Raw genomic sequence first — 18,682 nt, forward strand, 5'->3', positions numbered from 1 at the left:
AAATTTTGAAACAAGGAATCAAAGTTGTTTTGCTGGAAATGAAACGATTCAGTGATCTTTTGCGAAAAATCAAAATGAGTGAAATGTGTTTCTAATAACGGTAGAAAATTCACTTAAATCTTAACATCATTTTTTGAACTAACGGGAAATAGAGAACGTGCCCTAAAATATGTTCCTTCTTCTTTCTTAAACTTAATATAAGTTATATATAACCAACATTAAATCACAAATTTCTTGTAAACTTAATGACTCAATCCATTATTTACACCATCAATGTAACATTATTAAAAAGAATCTTAACAGTAAAAGCATACTTATTGCTGGTCATTTTTTAGGTAGATTTGAAATGATTATTCTACTTATTGGTGTTTCCCAACATTCAATCAAGTTGGATAGACCACATACATTAAAAAAAATAGAAAAGAAAGAAACAAAAGAAATCAACGATACAATTAATTCTACCTATATGAACAATGCCTCCTCATTAAGTGGAAGTTCCCTATTTAGTCCACATAGAAATACAGATAAGCAAATCATCATTAAATTTGTTTCATTAACAATTTTAATGGGCATCGCACTTAATCTTTTCCTCAACGTCAATGGTTTCAACCCCGCCATGATATTATTTAAAACTGACTTCCCAATTCCCTATCTCACATTTAATTCCATTCCATATGCCCCTAGCTAGCCCCTATTTAAGTAGCTAGAACCTCCTCCTTTGTTCCGTGTAAGATCACACACAAAAAGGCACGTAGCATCATCTGGTAAGTTAACTAAACGTGCTGCTTGTTTCTTGAATGATCGTATATATATCCTATTTTTTTGTGTATATATATAACATATACTCTTTATTCCCTCAATAATTTATTTATCTATTTGCTTTTTTTTGTGTGTGTGTGGCTAGCTAAAGAAAATTAATCCAATTACCGTTGAAGAGAATAAAGCTTGTGGTGATTGCACTACTAGTGTAGTGTTGATGCTGGCAAGCTCTTCTATGGCTGCAAATAGGATGAAATTCACGCGAAAATTGGACGAGAGAGAACTAAGTAATGAATCTGATGATATATATCACCATTCAATCCCTGGAATGGGTGGACCTGGCGAACGTACAGTCGGTGAGGAATTTAGTAAACATTACTGGCATCACAATCCTCACAATCAAGGACTAAGGCACACCTTAATTAGTTGATGAAGGATATATGTATCACATGCTGTATATATGCCCAAGTCTTGGAGTGTTTGATGAGTAATGAATGCTAGATGAGTGTGTTGGTAAGATATGTATATATGCAAGGAATTAAATTACTGAGATCAGTGTATCAATTTATATATGCTGGGGCAGCGTACGATGCAAACCCTAGTGGTTCCATGTACGTTTCCATATTGGTATGAGTTGGTACCCTAAAGCTATGTTTGTGATTGTACATATATATGTGTCGCTTAATGCTAGTTCTGGTGTCGCAATTACACAATCGGAGTTGAGTTAATAGTAAATAAAACAAGACTTGGTTTTATCAATTCTATGTTTGTCAGTCTTCCAACCATTTCTTTCAAAAGTTTATTCATTATTATTTCCGTGATTGTAATTTGTAAGTTACGACCATTAATTGAGTGAAAAAATTTAAGGATCTCAGCATAGTGTCATCAGAGAAAACTTTGGAATCATTTTTTTTCCTCTAAAATATTATATAAGCTAGAACAGATCGAGGAAATACATAGACGAGTTTCTTAATCATTCACAGGGTTTGATTCTTATAACATGTATGGAAAAAACTTTGTTATTAATCGAAAGAAATGAAATTTGCTTCGTTAATATTTTTAAACCTTCAAAAGAATTACTTTTTTGGTTTTAGATTATATAACGTTTTGGAGAAAAAAATTATTCTAAAATAGATATTGTTTTAGAAAAACTATTGTTGCATTAGTTAATATTTTTTAGTAGTATCTTTAATCAATAAATGAGTAATTAATTGGATAGATAAAGGGTATATTAAAAATGACTTAATATTTTTTATGAAATTAATAAATTAATTGTATTTCTTAATATTTTTCTCAAAACCTTAAATATCGTATAATCTATAATCTGAAATGGAGGGAGTAGTTTCTAACTCAAAAATAAGAAATATTCTTAATGTATACATGCACAAAAACTAAACAAAAAATAGGGAGAGAAAAACTAAAATCAAGATGAAGTTGTCGACTATCAATAATCTTGTGAAAAACATATTGTTCATTTAACTTAATTGATAAACATGAAACTTATTTTCATTATTGTCAATAGGATTTTCTATATTATTTTTAAACTACTGTTATAAGTTGTTTATTTACTAACTATTAATGCTTTTAAGTCGTTGAATAAACATATAGCAACATTCATGTTCAGACTTTTTTTTTATCACTTTAATATTCTCATTTTGTATAGAAATATTTATACAATATAACTTAAACTTGCAAATTTTTCTTGTAGGTTTTTATGAAATTATTTTCTTTAAATTTTGTGATTTTGATCTTACAAGCTTTTTCTTCAAATTTTCCTATGATTTTGGCAAAAAAAGACTATTTCCCTAAATATATTAAAAAACCTATTGAAATTTTTAATATTTTCTACATATTAATTCTTGTACAAATTTTGTTTAGTTTAAAATAACTTAATTTATCTTACAAAATTTTCACAAATAATTGAAATACAAATTCTCTATTCTTCTATTTAGCAAGTTAAGAAAATGAAGAGTGTTATTAATAAAATTAAGAAAATAATTAATATCGTTATAATTTTAAAATTATCCATAAGACATAATATTATAAAAAATATCACATCAACTTTATATATATATATATATATAGATAGATAGATATTAAGTTTGTTTATTTTAAGCCCTCCAAAATTACTAATCAAACTCTACCATTGCTTGGTTGTACACTTTATTGTATAAGTATCATTTCTCCAAAAATAAGGAGAAAATATTGTGTATTCTAAAGTCACCCAACTAAATTTTATTAAGAAAACATTAGCGTTATTAAAAGAAGGATATTTCAAAAAATCATGCAAAATCACCAATTCCTAAGCTTTGAGGCAACGGAGGGAGACAAAATATTATTCTGTAGTGATGAAAGATTGAAACAAGGAATCAAAGTTGTTTTGCTTGAAGTGAAACGATTTAACGATATGTTTTGTGTAAAATCAAAAGGATAATGTTATTTGGACAACATTTAATTTTAAATACCTGATTAACATGTCTTACTTCTCTCAATCTCTTCCTATCACATAATATTATTTGGGGTAAAATAGGTTTGGTGTGCATCTATTTTTTGTATCTGGAAAGCTAGAAATAATAACATTTACAATGGTACATTGGATATCAAATTCCACTCTTGGTCATGGCTGCATAGTAATTGTAAAGACTTCAACTACTCTTTGAAGCAATGGGCGAGCAAAACAGCGGCATGTATAGCTGGAAGCTCTTTGGACAATTTGTGATCTGGTGAGGAGAGCAAGTGTAGGGGTCGTTTGGTGTTCGAAGATTGCGTGATTAGTGAGAATTGAAAGGAGTATTTTCTGTTGATGTTTCTTGGGGCAGGTTTCGTAACTAGCTGTATAGAAGTGGAACTGTGGGGGTGCTTTAATTTCGTTTTTCCCACTGCTATTTAGAGCTGGTTATCCTTTATTCATGCACTGTGTTGGCAGGAATACTCGGCAACCAGATTCTGTGAGCGTGGTTTCCGTGATTTTGTAACTCTATATGCTATCTCTGCTACCTAATTATTAATATATAAGTTATTTTGCTGATTAATCTATATATATATGAAATGTGTGTGCACGTGTGTACATGCGTTTACAGTTCTTATAAAATTTAAAAAATATTAAATTTTTTTTTATAATTTTTTTTATTAATTTTATTTTTAAAATAAAACATATTTTTATTGATTGTTAATGACAATTTCAATAGACACTGATTTCATGATGTGATTAATAAATGTAATCATTATTATTTTTTTCTAACTTTCTAAACACACTCGATCCATATTAAAATTTATTGTTGTTTTATCTTTATATTTAATTTTATCAAAAATTAAATTCTAAAAAGAAAAAGTCTTGTCATTTAATTGATTTTTGGGAGAATTATTTAATTTATTTTAAGGAGTTTTAGTCGTAACACATTATTTAATTTATTTGTAATCATATTATATGTATAAATTCGTTAATCACATCAAATTATTATTTAATAGAGTCATCATTGAGAATAATAAAATTATGTTTTCTTTTTACATGAATGAAATTAATGAAAAAATAAAAAAATAAAATTAATATTTTTCAAATTTTACCATTAACCTTAAATGTATTTCACCTTATTATCTATCATATCTATGTATTTTTCCCTCTCAACTTAGAATAAGAATTTAAATGTCCAAATATATTTATTCAAATCAAAATGAGTGAAATGCGTTTCCGGGAGTAGAAAATCCACGTATAACATCTATTTTATAAGTAACGGAAAATGCAGACCCTAAAATACCTTCTTTCTTAAACTTAATATAAGTTAAATATAACCAACATTAAATCACAAATTTCTTGTAACCTCAATCCATTAGTTAGACACATCACTATAACAAATTATTAAAAAAATCTTAGCAGTAAAAGCGTACTTATTGCTGGTCATTTTTATGAGGTAGATTTGAAATGATTATTCTTCTTATTGGTGTTTCCCAACATTCAATCAAGTTGGACAGACCACATACATTTTAGGTGGAATTATTTGATTTAAAATATAGAAAAGAAATCAACGATACGGTTACCTATATGACCCATGCCTCTTCATTATAGGTGGAATTTCCCTATTTAGTCCACATAGAAATACAGACAAGCACATCATCATTAAATTTGTTTATTTTACAACTTTAATGGGCATCGCACTTAAATATCTTTGCCTCAGCGTCAATGGTTTCAACCCCACCATGATATTATTTGAAACTTACTTCCCAATTCACTATCTCACATTTAATTTCATTCCATATATATGCCCCTATCTAGCCCCTATTTAAGCTGCTTGAGCCTCCTCCTTTGTTCTCAGTGTAAGATAACACAAAAAAGGTTCATAGCATCCTCTGGTAATTTAACTAAACGTGCTGCTTGTTTCTTGAATGATCATATGTCCAATTTATGTGTATATATATATATATATCTTATATTCTTAGTTCCACTGGCCTCTCTTCTTCGTTGTTTAAAATCATATACATATCTCATGTCCTCCATATTTAGTATGAGTGCTTAATTTTACATCATTGGCTCACTTTTTTTTGTGTGGCTAAAACAAATTTATTCTTAATTCCCCTCTTATATATAGTATGAGCTCACTTTCTTTATTTCTTTTTTTTGTGTGTGTGAAGCAAATTAATCCAGTTACTGTTGAAGATCGAGAATGAAGCTTGTGGTGATTGCACTACTAGTGTTGATGCTGGCAAGCTATTCTATGGCTACAAATAGGATGAAATTGGTGCCAAAATTGGACGAGAGATCAGAACTGGGTAATGAATCTGATGATAATGATCACCACCAAATCCCTCGAAAGAAGTATGGAAAACCTGGATCTGTCGAACGTACAGTGAGTGAGGAGTATAATCACCATTACATCCCTCGCAAGGACTATGGCACACCTGGCCAGGGTGGAAATTAAATATTAAATGTTTATTTAGTACTAATGTATTAAGGATATATATATATGCATCATAAAGCTGTATATATGCACAAGTGTTGCAGTGTTGGATGTGATTGAGTAATGAATGCTAGCTGAGTGTGTGTTGGTAAGATATTTATCTATGTAAGCAATTACTGAGACTATTATTTATCAACTTAAGTCCCGGAACTACGTTTCACCACGTACGATGTACGTGTCCACATATATTGGTATGTAAGAATGTGTGAGTTGTACCCTAATGCTATGTTTGTGATTCTACATATGTGTGTGTGTGTGTCGCAATCACACAATCGGATAGTTGAGTTAATAGTAAATAAAAACAAGAGTTGGTTTGATCAATTCTATATTTTTCGGTCTTCCAACCATTTCTTTAAAAAGTTCTTAATTATTTGTGATTGTAAATTACCACCGTTAATTGAGTGCAAAATACTAAGGATCACAGCATATATAATTTCATCGATATTTGTGAAACCTAGCTTGGCCCAATTTATCTGAAACTTGGTGGCCTTGAGGTTGATTTTATTATTGGATCGATACGTAATTAATTTGGGATGATCTGGTCAAACCTAGCCGATTAAGCCATCAGATTCAGGTGGATCGATACGATTCAACCAATTTTACAAAAAAATAAATGGATCACTTCTACGACATTACTTTAATATCTCATTATTATCAATTATTATTTTAAATTTTGGAATATAAATAAATTTTTCTTACTCAAATAATGTTAACTATATACTTATATATAATAAATACATATATAATTTTAAATTTTTAGTGTGTATCGAATTAAACCGAACTAATTACTGACTCACTTGTTAAACCATCCATTAATTTGAGCTCTATTAATAAGCCAAGGTTTCCTAATTTTAGTGTACATACATAAAACAAACTAATACTGTTAGCAATATATATATATATATATATATATACTCTAAAGTGAGGAAATACATAAAGTGAGAAAGTGAAAATATATAAGTTGTTAATTTAAAATTAATAATAAATATTATAATGTACTTCAATTCAAGTTAATCGTAAAAACATTAGCTCTTATTTAAATTTAACTCTAAATGAGGAAAATTCCCTTCTACTTCATTATTCTGTCAAAATTGGTTATTATGTTAATTTTTGTTAATTTAATTATGTACACGGGTAAGGGTACACCATATACTCTAAATAAATCATTAAATTTAAATTAACAATCAGTATTATTAGGAATGATCGCTATAGCTAACTTCTCGATTAAGAATTGGATTAAAAAAAATTTTCATATACATCACATGCAAAATTTCATATTAATACAAAATCATTTATTACCTTATTCATATTAATTAAATTGGCCTAATATAAATATTTTAAAATATATTAAAATATTGATCATTTGATTACTTTTTTATTATTATAGTTTAATTTTGACAAAATTTAATACATACAATCTTGATAATATGTAAATATAATTAAATGATTAGATCAATATAAATCATATTTTATATTAAATTATAAAAATAATATAATAATTATCAGAATTAGACTAATTGATATATCCTCTACTTTACTTTTATATATATATATATATATACACGCAAGAGTGACACTAGAATCATCTATATTTATTATTCTTGTGCTTCGCATTCTATAGTTAAGTAGCATATTCATTATTAATTAATACATGCATAACCAAACATGCTTTTTGGATGGTTAATTGGTGGACCAGTGCCCTGGCTATGTTCACTTTAGCTTCTCCGATTCACTCTCTGTTTTTGATTTATTAGTTTCAGATTTGAACCGTTAATATTCTATTACTTAGCACTCATTTTATACTATAATTAATCAGGTCATAGCTCCGTTACTATGTGTCATGATCAGGTTAGGTCGGATAATGTGGGAAAACTTTTAAAATTGATTTGCTAAAAACACATTATCATTCAATTTCCGGTTCAGACTGAATTATTGAAGTTTTTATTGAGTACATTTTTTCATGACATTAGAAAGACTCTTCAGTGAAGGAATTTAAATGTCCTTTTTATTCAAGCTAGTTATTGGATGAAGGTTAGGATGAATCACCATAAGATGATCCACTATGGATCATAGATAATGATGATCTTTATAGATTAATCTCATATTCTTAATATTATGATGCACCCTCCGTATTATAACACTATTTCTCTTCTTTCCAACAATCAGTGTTGTTGACCATCATTTGTCCATCAGAGATTATTTTTGGCAGCAGTGTTTAGGTTTTTATCTTCTTATTTCCTCCTTTTATCCCAAAACCTAGAGTTACCAAGATTAGCTAGTGACGTCCTAAGGAGAACAATGGCACTCTGAAACGGCATTGTCCTATACACCAGTTTAATCACGAGGGAGTCATAAGGTGGTTTGGTAATTGGTGGAGGAACATAAGGGTTGGTGGGAGAAGGAGATATGATTTTGAATCTTCCACAGATATAACATATTAACTCGGCTAACATTTATCGATAAAAAAAATTGTTTAATCACGAGAAATGAGAATATCTAGTAAGGAATGTTGGCCACCGCAAGATCAAATCATGGGAATGAGGCTTCAACTGCATCTCTTTCTATAACTTGCAAAAAGCAAAACCCACGCATCATGTTTTCATTCTTTTTTTTTTTTTTTTTTGCTTAGGGATTTCATGATTTCATCCAACAATTCAGGTGTGTGGTGAGTTAATTAACACTTACCCTAATCTTATCTTGGAGGCCTCGTTTGAGGATGCGCTTATCGAGAACTTGGGCATACAATAGTCGATCTCGATGGCTACCACATTCAAGTGCAAGTTGTGGTTTTTTTCCCGACACCAAGTTTCATGGGTGAATCTTAGCTCCAACTACAATAATTTTGCCTCCTTCATCAACGAGCATGGACACGTTTGTGCACAAGTTTTAGTTGGAAGATGTCATCTACTTCAACGAGCTTCCTTAGAGCATAGGAATTTCCACAGTTGAGTTTGTTTTTCAAAGATTGTGTTAATGGTGTACTGTGGATTTTAGAACGATGGTGTCCGATGATAGTCAATCTCATTGGCTACAACCTTGTGGATGGATGGCTTCAAGAAGATTGAGGGTGAGGTTTCCAATGTTGGGGCCAATTTTGAGGACTGTGTTGGTAGGGTGTGTCACAAATTTCTAAACAATGGTGTCCAACAGGAACAGTTTGTTCGCCGAGAGAAACTTTTTAGTTTAGACTCCTATGACATGGTGTAGGGAGCGGTGGTTGCGTGGGAACGATTTTTTGTTTGGGGATGAAGGGAGGAAAGAAAAATAAAAAGAAATGTCGTCATTAAAAATTGTCTTTGATGATGATGAAGAACAATGATCAGCAATAGGGATAGCTAAAAAGAGGTAGAGTTACAGTATGGTATGGAGGATACGTTATAATATTATGAATATGTGATCAATCTAAGGGTCATTATTTATGATCCATAGTGAACCACCTATTAAGGTAATCTACCATTATCTGTTAGCAAATTTGTATTATTCAAAAGTTTTTTTAGCAAAGCATATACTTGATAGCTATAATGATTTTCTCGGACCTCGGCTAAAGATCTTCATTTTGCTTACTAGTGTTATTGTTGCGTAAAAGGCATCCCTGGTATGGTGGGTGTTCAAAAAAGTTAAACTACACCAAATTGTGTGAAAGCTAAACCGAACTGTACTTTGACCGAAACTAAAATGTTTTTTGTGAGGATTCACAAGAGATTTGACGAGAATTTTTACTCCTTTATAAATGGCTTGATTTTTGTAGTTTGATTAGGTTCTCTAGCAGTTCGATTCAATTTTTATAAGAACGATTCAGTTCAATTTTTTTTTATAAAATTGGTGGAGTTGAGTATTTTATGGTTGACTTCAGTTCAGTATTGTTTGATTTTTTTTTAATATCCTTACCGCTAGGGAGATAACGTCAAAAGGAGAGGCATTTGACAATTGGCCTACTATTATGAAGGATTAAGGGACTAACCCCACGAAGTGGGTTTATAAGTCTATATACAACTCAGTGTCTGCATCACTTGGCAAAACTTAGTGGGCCGATAATATATTCTAAAATGCATTGTGTATCTCAAAGTGCATGTTTCTGTCTTCACTTCACAGCTAAATCTGATTCTGTAACTTCGGAGGAAATTTTGAATTTCGGAGATAATCTTCATACTAAGTATAATAGATGTTTAACTTTTGAATGTCACACCTGACCAATAGGTTTCTATTAAGATCAATCTCAGTAAGCACACAAAGCCCGAACTAAGTCTCGCTGTATGTACCTTAAATTTTGAGACAAGCTGAATTCCAATCTTGTCTCTACCATGGCCAACGGATGCATGTAGAACTCTAAAATCATTAATTAGAGTTTCAAATCATGTCCAGTACAATAGAGAATACTTACATAAGATTCTGTTTTTACTACATTGATTCTGTTTTGCAAAGACTTGGAATTCGTTAGATTATTTTTTGGTATTAGGTTTGAGTACCCTTTACTCAAATATTTAGTAACCATGAAAAGAAATACTCAAAAACACCTTTACCAAAATAAAGAGAAGATATTGTATTGTCTAAAGCCACCGATGTTCAATCAAAATTTTGGCGAACTAATCCTGGCTAGAAAAATAATTCTAAAAGCAGCTAAACTATGTTTTTTTTTTTTTTTCCTTTTTGTCATAAACTGAAAAACTAGATCAAGTCACGACATCAACGCCATGAATCTGACTGTGATCCACAGTCATTAAGTAATTTCTCTCAAATCACATCATCATCTCATAACCTAGCTATATATTTATGTTACACACATAATCACCTTTTTACTTTTGTTTTTAAGGTGGAAGAGGAAAAATTGTTCCCATCACATAAGAGAAAGTATCTTCCACGCCACTTTGTTTTTTAAAATAATTACTATTATATACCCTCTTAGTATATCCACCAAGGAGGGGAATGAAAATTGCGATTGGACATGTACGAAGGGAAGAGAAAGAGGGGCAAGAATAATAGAAATAGGTGTAGAATTTACGAGTGTATAAATAATTAAATATTGCCGTTCTTTTCTTTTTTACTTGCCCAAAATCACGTTAAGTTGAGTATTACAGAAATGTGGATGCAAGGATACTTAACCTTAAAAGTTGCCCTTGCCTTTAACCCCCCATCTTTGCAAATTTTATAACACATCGGCCACTCCTTCCAAATACCCTATTGTTAATTATCTGCCAATGTTGCAAGGTTGGTTACCCAATACCCACCCAATTTAAGTTCAGAATTTCTCTGGCACAACAGCAAAATTGGAAGGTAAACACAGCTTACACAGTCTCCCCCACCTCTCCCTTTTTCCTTCTCAAGCAAATGTAAACAACACTTTTTTTTTGCCACATTCACTAGAGTACGTGATTCAGCTGCAAAAGGGTCCAAATATTTTTCCCTGACACGTTATTATTCCTTCCCACATGACAAAATATATCTTAACTAGCCCACAAAATCATGGATCATATGCCCTCCAAATTGACGCCTAAGCTCCTCCTCTTGTTGCAAATGCTGTTGTTGCACACCTTCAACACCATGCCTAAGACCCAAAGTGAGTGACACTGATCCAAGACCCTCAAGTCCACTTCTTCGATATGGCATAAACCCCATCACTGTCCCATCCATGCTTGGTGTTGAAGCAATCTGGCACTCCAGTTTTGACCTCTTCTCTTGACTCCATTGGTCTTCTTCCATTCCCATGTGTTGTTCCTCGTTGCCAGCCAAGGAAGATGACCCCATTTCCAAACACTGGAATTGCTTTTCAGGGATTGCATGTGAATGCAATGCATGCGCGCCAAACTCGTGAGCAGGTTGGTTATCAGATTTGAGCTGGTTGTTGCTGCCTTCAGAGGCAGAAGCTAACTGGTCATTTTTACTAGAGGTTTGGTGTTGGTGGGCTTCTGTTGCGCCTTTTGTTTCAAGCATGTGTATTTCCTCAACCATTGGCTTCCACACGCGGACTCGAGCATTTATGAACCAATTTGATACCTATGTTAATCAGTTACATTGTTATTCCAGGTTTCTAGCAGTGAAAGAAAGAAAAAACCATATATATTCCAGCTAGCTTGGAAAGGATACCTAATTACATCCAAATAAGGAGAAATTATTACATTGTCAAACACCATCTAATCCCGGTCAATCTCCACATGACCCGTAAATATATTTTTCAATTTACAGAATAGAACTAATAACATGTCACAAGGAGTTTGGTGTAGACCCTATGGTTCATATACAATAATTTCTCCCAAATTAGTCATATTGATTTGTCACATCTCTTAAATGGACTATGGGAAAACTAGAATGCTGGTTTTGACCATGTCAACCATAAAAATATGCTAAATTCACATGGCAAAAAACAATAAGCGACAAAATAAAACAACAATCCTTAAGGTGGGTTTGCCTTGCTTCATAATTTATTTTCAAATTCACAGTATGTGCATACCTCTATTACGAATTACAAGGAACAATGATTAGAGAAGGAAACGGGTGAAAACACAAACATGTTATTTCACAAATTCCTACAGAAAATTTGCAAATAAAATGAAAATCAATGCATATTTATAATCATTAATTAAAACATATGTCAGCCTAAAAGCTTGAGAATGAAAAACAAAAAAGGACAAGTTTCCTCATTAGTTAAATTACAACTTCGAACTTTGATGAGTTAGCAAATATTTGGCCCACTGATCGGACCCACTTAGAAGCAACCAAAAGAGCATGTCAAATACACAAATTCAATCAAACAAATAGATAAAGGACTATAAACATAATAATGAAGTCAAAAGGAGTAGACCCCCCACCTGGTTTCGTGATAGACCCGTTTGGGTAGCCAACATGTGTTTATCAGTGTCCGTGGGGTAACTGAAATGAAATTGAACAGCAAAAGAAACCCATAATTTAATCTCCTTTTGGGCAAACAGAAGATTCATAGTTTCACACACACTTAAAGAGAGAGAGGACATACGGATGAAGAAAATGCTCAAATAACCAAGCTTTAAGAATTGCCACGGAGCGTTCTGGTAAGCCCCTCTGGGGCCTCCATACGTGTTGTTGGGGCTCAAGAAAGTTTATGTTAGCCCCGCCAGATTTGTTTTTTTGAAAGTTTTGGTCCATGCACCTTAGCCTGGCCACATTGTTGTCAAATTTACTACCAGTACTTGTGGTTGGTATTGAATAGTCCTCTCCCAAGACTTCACATGTAAGCTTCAGTTGATCTGAGATTGCATTTTTTAGGCACCTGAAGTGTTTTGATATTGACTTGAGAGCCAAGGAGACGTACGGGGTAGCCGAACTAAGACCCACCACTGACTCGAATGATTGAACAACCATCTGCATTTGTTGATGGTATTGCTTGTATCTCCTAGTAACCTATCATGACTCAGTGCAACAAAATCAACAGCAAAATTTAAATGCATTTCCATAAATTTTAACAAACAATAGTATAATTAAGCACAAGAATTGTATTATTCTAAACCCAAAAAATGAGAAACTCATCCCTACAAAAATTCATAATTATTGAGGAGTTGAAGCAAAGCTGGTAAAGCAATGGTGTACAACACATAATAACAAGATATTTGTCATCTTGTTCTAACAACCACAATTATAGTGGAAAAATTAGTAAAAGTGTGCAGAAGTAGATGACAAAAAACTAACCACTAATAACCCACCCAATTTGAACAAGTTGGCCTGATAATCCCTCAAACTCTTTTCTTAGCTAGAGACTATGGAACAAACAAAGTACTTTTGGAAAGTGGAATGCACACAGTTGAAAGGTTATCTACAAGTACTATTTTTGCATAGACTTAGTACTCCTTGATGGATTTATAAATAGCTGATGACAAGAAGCGAATCCCAGCCATTTTGAGCAACGAAGTTTATTCCTACTATTAGAACACAGCATGCACTATCTTCCAATGCCTCAAAACTACAGTAATTTGCAACAGTAAATACAGCAATTTAACGTAACCTATATACCCTCTTTCAACAGCTAAATCAAAATGCTATCAAATAAGGTACAAGAAAAAACAGTAAGATCTATCCTGCTTGGTGCATTAAGAATTGAGTTGAGAGCATTTTCTTCTGAATATTTATTTCAAAAAGTAATTAAAAAAATTGTATTTAGAGTACATCAGCATCTAAGTGAGTACACTGCCGTGTGCAGGTGAACATATGTATATGCACGTGAATGAAAAAAATATATTTTAAAACTCCTCAGTAAGCAACAATAATTTATTATGTATGAAACGCAATTAATTTGTAGAGAAAGGAAGGATAATTAGCAAACAAGGAAACAGAGGATGGAATGTTCTCTAACGGTGTGTTTGGTTTGCATTTTTATTTTCTGTTTTCATTTTTTGAAAATTATTTTTATTTTTAAAAGATTAAAATTCTGAAAACATGTTTAATTTAACTTCTTGTTTTCTGTTTTCAAGAAATAAAAACACTTAAAATTTATAATATATTGATTTCTTGTCTTTTTTGTATTTTTAGATTTACTTAAAATTATATTTATTCCTTGTCATCGCATTTTCATTTTATCCAAAATGAAATTCATGTATTCAACTGAAAACACTCTGAAAACGAGATTTTATTGTTTTCAGGTTGTTTCTTGTTTTCATTTTTTACTGAAAATGTTTTCAAAAATCCAACCAAACACATTTTCTATTTTCATTGAAAATAAAAACAAAAAACAGTCACACTAAACACTCCATAATATTCTCTAAAATACAAAGGAGGAAAGAAAAGCAACAAATATCAATGCAAGAGGTACTCCAGTCATGTTCATACGAATAAATAGATCCCTTTACAAATGCATATAATTCCATAATAATTCCAAATTAGGGAGGTAAATTAACTTCATTTGTATGAGAAAAATAGACACACAAAAGAAAAACTTAAAATTATTTCTAATTTCTAATATTTAAAAAATTAACAACTTAGCATAACTAGTTAATTTATTAAAAAGTCATTAATAAGCAACTACTATTTATCAACTTAATACATTATTAATCGGAAAATATGTTTACCAAGATTTTCATATGTTGTGACTTCATATTTTTATGAATATGATTATAGATTGAGTCCAGCAAATAGCAAATTTGACTCCTAAATTTGACAAGATATTCTATTAACAAATAATAATATGAAGAGAACAATTATGAGAATGCCACTTAATCCCTGAACGAGGCAAGAATAACATATTCCAAATGACATACATATTACTCCACAGTCCAAGCAATGGAATCTTTGACAGCAAAAACAGTAATAATAGGAAGCTCAAAAACACAAATACTATATGAACATATACCAAAATCAATTCAAATGGGTATTGGACCTTATCAGTTAGCTTTTACTCTTCTTTTTAAGGTGCGGGGCAAGCCACTATTTTGGTGGTAAATAAATGACACCCCCAACAATGAAAATTGAAAAACAAAGCAATAGAATATAAGAGCAACAACAACAAGCCACAAAACAAGAAAATTAGAAAGAGAAAAAAAAACATAGTTTTACCAAACGAAGCCTCTTGATGAAAGGAAAACACAAGCATTAGCGGAAACCAAAATGTCAAAAGAACAATAGCATAATTACCAACAAGTCGAAAATAACCTTTTGCATATACCAACAATTCAAACCAATAAGAAAACGTGAAAGAAATCAACAAGCTATAAAATTAGAGAGACACGTTGAAATTAACAAACTATCCAATTCAACAAAACATGCAATTTCATTTTTTTCCCCATATTCTCAGGACGCGAAACCTAGCTGTATACATCTTTGCAACCTAACTTTTCAAGAGCTTTGCATCCACATTAACCGACACCAAAAATGACTTCTTGTTGCCCGCAGAAGTTTTAAAGCATTTGGCCTTTTTTCCTTATGCTACAACAGTAAAAATCACTGACAGCCATTAAGCCATATACCAAAAACACACAAGACAAAAAAGTAAAAAAACACAAACAAACCAGAAGGGTTACTACTTATGCATACTACATCATGAGCAGTGTGAAAGAAAGAAAGAAAGAAAAAAAAAACACCAACCTCCTCTTGCATGTACAGTAGTTTTGCCTTGTTCTTTTGGCACTCTGGCCGAGAAGAAAGACAAAAGCTACTCGCGGCTCCGCCATCAGCGCTATTATTATTATTATTACTATTATTATTATTATTGTTTTCGATTGAACTATACAACATAGAGGATGAAGCACCCGAATTGCCACCACCTTTTGCAGCAGCACTTTCATCAACATTAAGAGCAGTAGCAGAAGTAGAAGCAGCACTGACATCTCGAGAGACCCACTCTGGAACATCACAAACCCCTCTCTTTGCAAATTTTGAACCCGATTGACAGCACCACTCATCTAACAGTTGTTGGCACGGCCTCAAGAACCTTGAACTCTTCAAAATCGTGGCATAACCAGTGAAAGGACCGAGAGGACCAACATTTCGATAAACAGTGTTGTTGTTGTTGTTTGAAAGCACATTCAGCTTCATGGGGGAGGACGGTGGTTTCACAACAGACCTTTCTTCAAAACACGGCTTGGATGATTGTTGTTGTGAGTTTGATGAGAGTGACAATGATAGACCCTGATGAGGATGATTCGTGTCATGTAACTGTTCATTATTGATCTTCTTGAAACCCAATGCACTATTATTATGTGTCCATAAACTAGCACCACCAAAGCGTAACTCGTTGTTTCCATAATGAAGCACAGATTCACCATGATTATTATTATTCCCTCCCCAAACGCCATAAGCCATGTCCTGCAAAGCATTATGGTAAAGTGGTGGCGAAGAAGATGACGAAGGAGGGTAATGTATTTCACCAAACTGCTTCTGAATTTGGATTTCGCTATTGCCCATTTCACTAGAAACATTGTTATTGAGTTCAGAAGAGTAAAAGGTGCTGTTGTTGTTGTTGGGGTTGCTTCCGTTATAATTCACCATCCCACTAGCACCTAAGTTGCGTGGTTCACATTGTTGCTCCTTTGTGGATGATGAATGAGGAAACGAAGTTGAACCATACTGAGCCATCATAAGCTCTTGACACTCCAAAGGGTTTCTAGGAGCAGATAAAGGGTTCGAAAAAGTGATCATTTCTGATGAATAAAGTGCTGCTGCAGCTTCGTCAAGCATGTTGCCATTTCGAACGTTTCTTACTTGAAGGAGATCCAAGTTGAACCCTGGGTGTAACGACAAGTGTTCAAGGTTGTTGTTGGAGAACTCTTGCAAGTGTTGTTGGGAACTGTTTTGGATCCTCAATTTGTCGCGCCGAAGTTGTTGTGCAACATGCAATTCGGGCCTTAAGCTGCTCATTCCAACCTCTTAATGCCACCACTCCCAAACAAAGCCTTAACGATCACCCAAGAAGCCCTTTCACAAGTGAATGAATATCTGCATCACGCATTAGAGAGAAAGAGAGAGAAAAAAACAACCAAGTTAGAAACAAAAAATATATGAATTAAAAAAAAAAAAAAAAAACCTCCTGCATCGAGCACAATCATCATCACCTTATTTGTCACAACTAATTTAATAATAACAATAACAAATAAATAGTTTTTATTAACATAATTTCGACGCCAAATTATAATTGAACTGAAATTATACTACAGACACGCGGGGGGGAGAGAGGAGAAACAGCAAATTAGGTTCAAACTTCAAATATGAAAGAAGAAAAAAGTGTTAATGAAGAAACCGATTGACATAGAGCTTCATTTTCGTTTAGTTGTACAAGGAGAAGAGCTAGAGTTGATTAATTTATTATTCAATAATATGGTGAAATTAATAATAAAGCTACTTGTGCTGTTTTTGTGCAAAAACAAAAGAAAGCACGAGAGATAGCAAGTTTCTTACTATTCCAACCACCAAAACCGAACAGTGCAACACCCTCCCAATCTATGTGTCGGTAAGATTGGAGATGAAGCACCCACTCACATAACTCACCCCAACCCGTAAAACCTACGCAAGTACCCAAAAAACAATTTAAAGCTCTCACGGGATACGTAAAAGCACAACAGCAAGTGAAACCCTAGATTTTGCTCCACCCCTCCAACTCCAGCGGATCTAGTAGAGGCTTCCAAGTTCCAACCACTCACAACTTCCTTAAAAAAATAGTAACAAAAGCTTAAGAAGGAGACACCTTGAGAGTGGTGCATACGCTAAAATTAAATAAGGAACAAGAAACACAAACACGTTGAATTTATAGGGAAAGAAAACTACTTATAAAATAATAATAGAAGAAGAAGAAGAGGAAGAATAAAGAAGTAGAAGTTTATGTATAAGTGTGGTGGTGAACGAGGTAGCGTAGTGGGTAGTTTATATTACCTTAGGTGCGATCGAAAAGAGGTTTTGATGAGATTTGGTGGGGAGTGTGAAGATTCCGGTTGAGAAGGTGGTGTTGGTTTGGAATGGGAAGTGAGAAGAAGGGTGAATGAAGCTAAGCAGTGCTACAATGATTGCAAAAGCGATTATCGGCTGTTACTTTTAACGCCTAAATTCAACATAAAATTATTTTTATTTATTTTTTAATTTTATAATTTTATGAGAGTTCAGCTCATGATGAAAAAACTTTAATAAATAATTAAATTCATCCCAAAAATGAAATAAAATGATCAGATGAAAAAGTATAATTTTTTTTTAAATATATAAAAAATATGATAAATTAATTATATGTTAAATTTATGAGATTATTTTATTATTAAATTATAATATTTAAAAATAATTTTTTAAAAATTAATTTCACATTAAATTAAAAAATTAAATACTAAAGCATTATTAAATTATTTTCTGGTGGATTAATTTATTGTACGTTTTATATTTAGAAATTAAATTTCCATTTATGAACCTGTCACATTTTCATACACAAATTTAGTTATTTAGGGGGAAAAAATCATAATATTTGACGAGGCTGGTCCCGTGACTAGTGAGTGACTCGTGAGTGGGGTGAAACTCCAACATTTGTGGTCCCTTCTTCT

At 32.4% G+C, this 18,682-nt stretch overlaps 1 protein-coding gene and 2 long non-coding RNA genes across 4 annotated transcripts; 2 read left to right on the forward strand and 1 right to left on the reverse strand.

Moving 5' to 3' along the window:
* Positions 1-255: 255 nt before the first annotated feature.
* On the forward strand, positions 256-1,514 carry LOC100819477 (uncharacterized). Its single transcript, XR_137014.3, has 2 exons — positions 256-764; positions 905-1,514. It is a non-coding gene; the product is annotated as an uncharacterized lncRNA (long non-coding RNA).
* A 3,485-nt stretch (positions 1,515-4,999) lies between these two features.
* On the forward strand, positions 5,000-6,032 carry LOC100819844 (uncharacterized). The gene is made up of 2 exons (XR_417070.4): positions 5,000-5,106; positions 5,386-6,032. It is a non-coding gene; the product is annotated as an uncharacterized lncRNA (long non-coding RNA).
* Positions 6,033-10,721: 4,689 nt separating this feature from the next.
* LOC100793050 (BEL1-like homeodomain protein 8) lies at positions 10,722-18,181 on the reverse strand. Of its 2 annotated transcripts, XM_041007438.1 has the most exons (6): positions 18,033-18,154; positions 17,562-17,809; positions 15,753-17,102; positions 12,679-13,082; positions 12,515-12,575; positions 10,722-11,702 (listed from the first exon to the last, which is right to left on the reverse strand). In XM_041007438.1, exons 3-6 carry the CDS (start codon positions 17,022-17,024, stop codon positions 11,157-11,159), a joined length of 2,283 nt encoding a protein of 760 aa, XP_040863372.1. In that variant the 5' UTR covers positions 17,025-17,102; positions 17,562-17,809; positions 18,033-18,154; the 3' UTR covers positions 10,722-11,156. The 2 variants fall into 2 exon arrangements, with proteins under 2 accessions (XP_040863372.1, XP_006592271.1); XM_006592208.3 differs by lacking the exon at positions 17,562-17,809 and having other exon boundaries at positions 18,033-18,181.
* Between the last annotated feature and the right edge of the window lie 501 nt (positions 18,182-18,682).

The sequence above is a fragment of the Glycine max genome, chromosome 12 (assembly GCF_000004515.6).
Source record: "Glycine max cultivar Williams 82 chromosome 12, Glycine_max_v4.0, whole genome shotgun sequence".
Classification (NCBI taxonomy): domain Eukaryota; kingdom Viridiplantae; phylum Streptophyta; class Magnoliopsida; order Fabales; family Fabaceae; genus Glycine; species Glycine max.

What these genes read in the sequence shown, in the direction of transcription:
- LOC100793050 (XM_006592208.3), bottom strand. Translation starts at nt 17,024, where the DNA reads ATGAGCAGCTTAAGGCCCGAATTGCATGTTGCACAACAACTTCGGCGC. An exon ending in TTTGAGCATTTTCTTCATCC is followed by an intron (nt 12,576 to 12,678) that starts GTATGTCCTCTC and finishes ATTTCATTTCAG; the next exon opens with TTACCCCACGGACACTGATA. An exon ending in CGGGTCTATCACGAAACCAG is followed by an intron (nt 11,703 to 12,514) that starts GTGGGGGGTCTA and finishes TGATTAACATAG; the next exon opens with GTATCAAATTGGTTCATAAA.